This window comes from Gavialis gangeticus, unplaced genomic scaffold (assembly GCF_001723915.1).
Source record: "Gavialis gangeticus isolate Ggan-Ray unplaced genomic scaffold, GavGan_comp1, whole genome shotgun sequence".
Taxonomy (NCBI): Eukaryota; Metazoa; Chordata; order Crocodylia; family Gavialidae; genus Gavialis; species Gavialis gangeticus.
The window spans coordinates 10,887,447-10,896,638 of record NW_017729001.1 but is presented as its reverse complement, the minus strand read 5'-3'; the positions used below and the strand labels follow the sequence as shown (position 1 = coordinate 10,896,638).

Genomic DNA, 9,192 nt, shown 5'->3' with positions numbered 1-9,192 from the left:
TAAGGAAGAATTTCTTTACTGTCTGAGCCCCCAAGGTCTGGAATAGCCTGCCATCGGAGGTGGTTCAAGCACCTACATGGAACACCTTCAAGAGTAAATTGGATGTTTATCTTGCTGGGATCCTATGACCCCAGCTGACTTCCTGCCCTTTGGGCAGGGGGCTGGACTCGGTGATCTTCCGAGGTCCCTTCCAGCCCTAATGTCTATGAAATCTGTGAAGTCTAGGAATGCCTCTTTTTCAGGTTTGTGCCACGTGAACTCTTTCTTGGGGGTGTTTAAGCAATGGAACGTGATCTGTGTTTGGGTCTGCTACGATGTGCCAAGGGCTTTCTTAATGGAATCTCAGCACTAGTTGTAACACGGAGTGACCGTTGTAACTTTAGACATATTATTTTGTGAAACTATAAACCTTATACTAAAGTATCTAGATTTTTCTGCAGCAAAGTACAAACAAAATGTTTTTCAACATTTATAGTTTTTATAAGCATGCACATTCAGATGCTAAACACCATGGTGAAGAACAGAGCAAGGTTTTATGCTCAAATTCTAGCCAACCTGGTAATGCTATCCTTATTGCGGATAGTAGGTATATAATATCCCTGATGTTGTGCTAAGCCATACAGTAGGAAGACCAAAGGTAGAATTTCAGCATTGTTTTTCATGGATGCAGAAACTTACAAGCAGCAGGTGACTGTAATAGGATTAAATAAAAAGAAACAAAATCAAGATTTTGTCAATTTCTGTTTCTTCAGGTTGTATGAGATATGAAGATGTGGGCTTTGGCTTTTGATTTTTTTCCACTTTTTTATAATAGAAATATCCAGAAGGGCAACTCTGGCTTTCCATGGTTTTGCTGCAGCACAAGTTGGGTGATCAGCTCTCACCTTTTTCTTATTGAAATGGCTGGTACTGACAAACATAATGCTGTGGAGAAAGAGAGCCATTGAAGTTAAAGAAATAGATATTAACAAAACAACTCAAAAAAGCAGAGTTTGAAGACAACCCAGTTAAACAGTCCTTTTCCTCTGAGTTGCTTTGGTTTCAGTGTCTTTGACAGTTTGAAAACATGTAGAGTAGACAACAGCTAAATTTCTAATGCAAAAACCTCAGCATCTCTTTGTGCAGCATAAAAAAAAGAAAAAAAACACACACTGTTTTTTTCCTTTGTAACCTTTGCCTTAATTTATCTTTATTTTCAGGATGTAATATTTTTTCTTTTGAATTAGATCATGAACTGACTTGATGCACACACCAGTGTCATAAAGCGGACCTGGTATGTGAAAGCACATCTAAGTTCCAGGCTTTGAACTTTTGTAGGTTTTACATTAACCTGCATGACACAGTTCATTTTGACAAGATGGGATGAAATGTGGTCTTAATACACATGAATGTAATAGAATTATTACAATACAAAATTACTTTAAAATGTTAACCATTTTACTTTAAAGATTAAAAAGAGAAAAAGGGTCAAATTCAAGTTCACAATAAAAGGTGACAAAATCCATTATAAACAGGTAAAAGCATCTCACAGGCACTGCCCTTATGTGCCAGGTTTTAGGATGATTCAGGCTCTTAACGTGTGTGCATTTTACTGAAAATGCTGGAACTGAAGTGGCGCCGGGCTGGTGGTCACTGTCATTTCCTGAATTAACTGAAGGAAACCATGTGACCTATAGACAACCGCAGTCTGCAAAGCTTCTTTTTGAAAGGTATTGCTCTTGAGTTAGAATCCTGAGTTGCTCTCAGGTAGCAGTTTGGTTAAGTTTATGGAAACAAAGAAGTGTACTGTGGTGAGAATGAGAAACAAATGCAGCTCTGTGAACACTTGCATTTGTGCATTAGTTTCATAGATGCTCGACTTTCAAAAAAAAAAATCAGTTCAGACTTTGAAAAGTTGTCTTTTGATGTACTGGAAATTAAGGTTCTCTGTCTCTTGCAGTGTCTCCAGAACCCGTCAAGTGACATCAAATTAGTTGCAGAGAAGATGATCTGGTGGGCAAATAAAAAGCAAATGCCCTCACTGGATCCTCAGACAATTAAACCAATTCTCAAAGCACTTCTGGACAATACAAAGGACAAAAACACCAGTGTGAGGGCCTACAGCGACCAAGCCATAGTTAATCTCCTGAAGATGAGAGAGGGCGAGGAAGTACTTCAGGTATGAGGAAGAAATGCCTTATCTTGCTTTGCATGCTGATTACCCTCCAAATATCATGCTTTGCATGCTGATTACCCTCCAAATATCATGTCTTTGAATGTATCAGGAATCTCTTGCAGTATAAACTATTACAAATGGTGGGTCCTTGGATCTGCACATAATCCTTCATCCTCTGTCATTGTTTCTGGATCACACTCTAGTATTTTTGTGCTCAGCTATGTCAGGGCTCCACATGAGCCATAATATGGATTCCAAAAATGTAGCAAGCTGGTTTTGTACCTAAAAAGTAATGACCTGCAGAATGTTTTAAAGTCCTTGCCAAGGTGTGGTTGTTTATATCTAGGGTCACTAGTATATGAACACTTTGTTATAGCTGTGCTATAGATCCTGTTTTAGGAGGGATGAAATAGTCTTTTGCATGCCATTGGCCCGAGTACATTTCCAACTTTCAGCTATTTTTATTGAGTGCTTATGTCTGAATTTGTGGAACCAGCTGAAAGGCTGTGGTGTGTTTGAAAGTATGCAGGAGTTCTGTGTGTGTTTTGGCTGAAACAATTGTAGAGGACTTATCCAGGGGTGTTCTAGTCTGTTTGCCACAAATGATTTTAGTTAAAGCTAATACAAAGTTGAGATTTCCAAAGCAGGTTTAATTTCAGTCTGTAAACCTGAATCTATAACTGTTGTTTGATTCACAATTTAATTTCATTCATTAGATTTGTTGAGAGAGAGAATGATAAAGAAGTTCCTTGATATAGCTGTAGATGTGTGCAAATCAATCCAGTGCTTCTTTGTTATGATCTTGCATTATACTGATTTTATCCTTGCTTTTTTTGCCATGGCATAGCATAAGGAGTTATTGTAATTGCTGTTATTCTTGTTCATATTTCCACAGTCTGTCTCTAAGATCCTAGATGCTGCCAGTTTGGATCTGCTGAATGAAAGCTGCAGAAGATCTCTGAAGAAGCTTGCCAGCCAGTCTGACTCGGACGAACAGATAGATGACACCATACTGACGTGATAATTCTGATCCAGAAGAAAGAAAACTTTGAACCCAACCGCTGCATCAGCATTTCAACTAAAAAAACAATGTTAAATGTTTTCATTTTTGAAAATATGTTAATTCTGGTGGGGGCTTGCAAAAAGGACTCCCAGAGAGTATTTTAATATCAAAAATATACCAGAATAGCCTTAATTAGACCCATTAGTTGAATATTGAAAATTCGGTCCCCTTTTTGAGATGGAGAATGTGTAAGAGAAAGTCACGCCAATCAGTACTGAATAATTAAGGCTGATTGTAAGATATGACAAGGCATCAGGCTTAAAACTCTGGTGAAATCACTTTCTTTATCAGGGTCTACTTAAAAGCTTCAGTAAATGGAGCTCTCCCTTTTCCACAGACTCTGTGCAATGGGAATAGGCCTCTGTGAAAGTTTAAAAGCTATTGTTTTTGTGTACTGCTACCTTGCTGCTTGTGACAGTTCTGAAGGCTGAAAATCCCCGTAAAACAAATTATTTAAAATAGCCTTAGAAATTGAAAATGCAGAGGGGGGAATTAAATGCAGGCTGTTTAAAGAAGAAACACTTAATAAAGGCTTTGGATTTAATCCCACCGGTGAAAGCATTTTTCTTTCTATAAAACCATATTTTCAAGAGGATTAGGCCATCTTGAACCAGGTATATTAGAAAAGGTTTCTTATATTGCATTTACTTTTTAGATGCATTTTTCTCAAGAGACTGGTTCTAGAGTAGACAGCATTGTAATAAACAAGAGAGATTTCCAGTATTGAAACAAGCTAGGGGTTTGCAAGCCAGACAAGACTAAACACTTAACAAAATTGACAAAAATGGATTCCAGTTCAGGAATTATATGATCTCATTCCAGGAATGTGAATGACCACTGGCATCTTTTCTGTTGCCCATCTGTTGGACATAACAGGCCTTCATTTTTTGTGACCTCAGCTACTTGATAGTCCATTCAAATTAACATGTAGGCTTGCCCAGAAGTTATGTCATTGAACACTAAGGGTGTTATTTATCAGGCAAAATCCACCTCAAAGTTTACATTTTACTAATACTGTTTACACAAAGTATGGGGGGTGGGGAGGGAGCAAAAGGCACAGAAATGTGTCTTATACATTTATGTGACCATAAAATGTAGAGCAAGTTGTCCAATGGGGTTATAAATGCTGATATTTAGTAGCTACCATGGTAACAGAAGTGAACAGGAAAAGGGTTTTGATGGATCTTAGTAATATCAACACACAAAAAGTTCACCAGAAATTAAAAATAAATGCTAAAATATACCCATAGGGTAGCTTCTGGTCAAAAGTTTATTGTTTTAAGAATCTGTGGAAAGGACCTTGCTCTTCCCTAAAACCTCCATAATATGATTTTGGACCAGCAGGATGATAGAGCTGCTGTGTGTAACGATCTGATTCACCTATAATGATTTATTTTATGCCAAGTCTCTCTTCTGTTTTGGTTAAAAAAAAAAAATTAGTAAAGTACATATTCCAAGTCATGGCCATGACTAGATGATAATACAGTCATCAAAGAGTAAAAAAGGGGCCTAAGTGGAATACATGGTCTTGAACAGGTTTGATGCATTAGGGTAGTTTTACCCATAATGCATGAGCTGCATTTTGTTATAAAATATTTAAATAAGGAAAACAAGAAAGATACAAATATCTTATGTACTGAAACAAATGTACCCAAAGTTAATACAAGTAAAAAAGGTAAAACGGGCAGCAAAATGTTCAATGGATATATTCAGGAGTGTACTTGGGACTTTGATCCGGAAAGCTTGCAGAAAAGGACATTTTTCTTGCCATTTTCCAGTTGGTCTAATAAAAGGTATCATTTTGGAACCAAGAGTTCTAGTTTTGTGTATATCAATGGATATATTGAAATTATGATTCTTTTATTATAGCAGATAGGTAGGAAAGGGTACAGAATGCAACAGATCTCTTTAAGAAGGGTTGTTCATTTCAGTAATTAAAGGCACTGGTCTTGTGGACACATGCGTGCTCTCTCTCTCTCTGGATCCTAAAGTAGTTTCCACTTACAAAAAGCAGTGTTAAGATAACATTTTTTTTAAAGTTCCACTGTTAGTATGTGATCATATATGGGTATTTTAACATTCTTGTTAGGTTGAAGATTATAAATTAAGTGCTTAGAGCAGTGGTGCTCAGCCACACACAGGTTGTGTCATCCTGTCTGCAGTGCTCCCCATGGGTCCAAAAATTTGGTGGGGGAATGGTGGCGGTCATGACTTCCAGGGCCATGGCAATTAACACTACCACTGCTCCCCCACCTCCAATGTTCCAGACCCACGGGGAGCCCTGTGGACTGGATGACCATGCTGACATGTGGGTTCATTCTATGACTCCATCTGGTGTGTGGGGTCGCATCCATGGACTATCCATGGACTGACCCTGTGCACCGACTCAATGCTGGATCTGATCTGTGCCACTCATTGGGTCCATGGGGCTGGAAGTTTGAGTACCGGTGGCTTAAAGACACTTACACATGGTTTTCACCTTGAATAGCATCAAGTGAAAAATTCAGGTTCTAATTTAAAGCAATTTGGTTGACAGTTTGACTTTAAAACTAACATGACAAATTGTTTCAGTCTCCTTTTGGAAAGAAGGTAGTCATTCCTTTGTGCTAATTTTCAATATTTAACTATACAGAAATCTAAACTTGGCTGTTGTGATTTCAATTTCAATGTTTCTGATTTATCAAAATATTTACACACTAATATATAATAACTCTGATGAGTGGGTAGCTTCTGTGTGAACTTGAGAGAGAGCATTTTTTTTTCATGTTAGATGTCTTCCAAATAAGCCTTCAGTAGAAGAAAGACATTTTATGCCACTGACTAAACTAAGCTTTGAATTGTCAAGTTATTATCAATGAGTGGCAGTTGAACTGCATGTAGATCAGAAGGAAATTTGTTGGAGAAATGTTCAAACTTGAAAGACTTTTTCCAATTTAAATGAAAGAGAGGAAATTCAGATGAAAGTAGGAAACATCAAATATTTGGATCTCTAGATAATCTTGTTTTATGAAACCGATACTACTTCTTAAACTTACTATTGTGAAGTGTTCATGTTGCAGGAAAATCACTAACTGATTTCAAACATTCATTTAAAATTATGAGAGTCTCATGAGATTTTTAAGAAGAAAGGGGGAGCCTTATTTCTTATTTTGGGTTTTTTTGCACCTTTAGGGTGTATGCACACTGATCATGTCTTCATCTTTTCTCTATAACTGGGCACATATACACATGCACTTTAATGCACTTCAGTCTATTTTAATGCATATTAAAGCATCATGTAAAAGACCCTGCTTTTTACTAATGCTTATTAAAATAGGCTAATACACAGTAAGCATCACGTAAAAAAGCATGTTCTTTAGTTGATGTGCGTTACACTAGGCTAATGTGCTTTTTTCCAGTACAGCAAAAGCTCTGTTGTTGGGCATCCATAGGGAATGGGGGGTACTGGATAACCAAATATGCCGGTTACCTGAGAGGCCCAAACAGGCATCTTTCCCTTTTTGGGCTGCCACCCCCCCCATCACATCCAGTGTGCTGCTGCCCCTCCCTGGCATTAGTGTGCTGGGGGACAGGGAGGGGGGCCCTGCACAGGATGCTTTGCCCTGGGCCGTGGAGGCTCAGCAAAACCGGAAATGCCATGGTAGGCACTTCTGGTTTCGCTTTTGCAATGTCAACCAGCATGCTGGTTTCTAAGGTGCTGGATAACGTGGCTTTTGCTGTACCTCACAATGGAAGGCAGTCTTACATGTGCTCCAGTGTTTGTGGGGTGGTGCTTTAATTAGAGCAGCTCCGAGAGCCACTCTAATTAGTGTTGCTGCATCTTGTGTACCAGTGTCTCTGCACTTAAAAATGGTGGCAGGGGTGCTTGAACTAAAGCTCATTTGACGAGCTTTGGATATAGTGCCCCCGCTACCATTTTTAAGCATGGGGTGCTGATACGTGAGGCCCAGGAGGCTGCTGGAGTGCAACAATTGCTATGCTCCAGCAGACTTGATTAATTGAGTCTGCTGCAATGTACTGGAATTTCTGGGCGTTGGAGCAGCCTCCATGCTCATGTATAGGCACCCAAAGCCACTATAATGCACATTAACTAAAGCGCATTAATGGATGTGTAGATGCACCCAGTGAAGGCTAAAACATAAAACAATTGCAAGACTTACAATCAAAATCATAAATAGCGGCCACACTGCTGAATGGGGATGTGGGAGGGTGGGGTATACGTGGAGTGAGAGACACTTCTTTTACACATTTTATAAGCCAAAAATCATCAGCACACAGCTGCCTGTGATAGCACCCCACTAGCCTTTTCCAGTCTAACCAGTATATAAATTGTCCTGTGTAAATTGTAAGGAAATAATTCCAAAGATGATTAAAGATGCAAGAGATGTTACTTGTGAAAGCAACAAGATCCCAATCCTTCCCGACCTTAATCCCATCATATGCAGGCTTGATAAAAGGAATTGTTCCATGCCAAGTGAACCTGTGGAGAAATAGGAATGGAAACACCTATTTCCCATAAATATCTGTCATTCATAGAGAAGAGACTATTAATCTGATTTATATAGGTGCTGTTCCAGTGACAAATTATTCTATTGAGGTCCTCAGAGCTTGATGTATTTTAATCCTTCAGTGTCTGTGAAGCAGAAGACTGATTCAGCTATATTTTATTTCTCACACATTATAAAGGGTCACAGCATTTTTTCAGTTTCATTCTACTTGTCTGCCAGGTTTTCCACCTTCTGCCAGCCTGTAGATAGCGACAATCTGGCAAGTAATGTTATTTTTCAGAGCTAATTATTTCAATTTTAAAATTAATGCGTATTAATAATGTACCTGAGCTGATAAATTATAACCATATGCTTAAATTAAGAAATGAGCTGCTTAGCTTATTGAAAGAATTGTGTCAATATTTTGGCTCAAGTAACTACAAAAAAAATTGGCAAGACTGCAATTTTGTCAAGTACCTAGAACACCGGTTGTAAGAGTTTCTTTGCCTCCTGTAGTGTCTTTTCAGCATGTACTTACAAATCAATAATTGGTGGGGGAAAAACCTTTACAAACAGCATATGCTAAATTTAAAACAGGCTTCCAGGACTACTTTTTAACTGTAGATCCTGCAGGCCCTAGTTCAATCAGACTGATCAGGGTGTGCAGAGTCTCAGTTTGCAACTCTAACGTGATACACCTGTGTTAACAAGGTTCTTTGGGTGAATCTGTTATCTTTTATTAGGCCAACTTAAATACTTGGATTTTTTTCCAACCAGATTCACCCAAAGAACCTTGTCTGCCTACATCCTTAGACCAACAAGGCTACAACATACACCCCTGTAACAAGTGTGCATAGGCATCTCAGCTGCCGTAGCGGGCAGTGTTGGAGCAGTAGTTGTGAGCTTCTCTTATAAAGGTGGCACTGGCTCTAGGATGTATAAAACTGTCATGTCCACAGCGATGGACCTTGTGTTTAAAACTGAGGGGATCCACGTACAGATTGCAACTGATGGGAAAGCAAGGTGGGTGCAGACATGGTGGCAGCGCTGTGCAGAGGACGGCCCCTGAGCCGCGCGTGGCTGCACCCTGGCATTGGGAATGACCGCTAACCCCAGCTCTGGCTGTTTGTGACACCTCTCGGGAGCCTCGGGGGTCTGGGCACCGGCCGGGGTCGGTGCGGCCTGCCCTCGTGGCAGCAATGCCGACCTAGCAGGCAGCCGGGCAGCTGCAGGGCTCGTTCACAGGACAAGCGGGTTGGACGGGCCTTGGGGCAGTCCCTGCCGCAACCATCTCATCCTAACGTTTTCCCAACCGGCGCCTAACAACGTCCGGGGGCGCCTTCACACCGTCTCCGGCGCGTCCCCACGTTGCAGCTCAGCTTCTTCCTCGTCGGCGCCGCCCTGGGCCCCGTCCCGGGCCTGCCCCTCCCCCCGCCAGGTGCGGGAAGGGCGCCACGCCCCGCGAGGAGCCCCGCGCCCGCATTGCG

General features: G+C 40.4%; 1 protein-coding gene across 2 annotated transcripts in view; it reads left to right on the top strand.

Annotated features, from left to right (window-relative positions):
• Positions 1-4,641, top strand: part of GCN1 (GCN1, eIF2 alpha kinase activator homolog) — an 89,212-nt gene extending 84,571 nt beyond the window's left edge. The window contains exons 57-58 of one of the 2 annotated variants that reach the window (XM_019506784.1): positions 1,940-2,158; positions 3,051-4,641. In XM_019506784.1, the coding sequence (XP_019362329.1) occupies positions 1,940-2,158; positions 3,051-3,176 (345 nt within the window). In that variant the 3' untranslated portion in view covers positions 3,177-4,641. The other variant, XM_019506786.1, reaches the window with a different exon arrangement.
• The last annotated feature ends 4,551 nt before the right edge of the window (positions 4,642-9,192 follow it).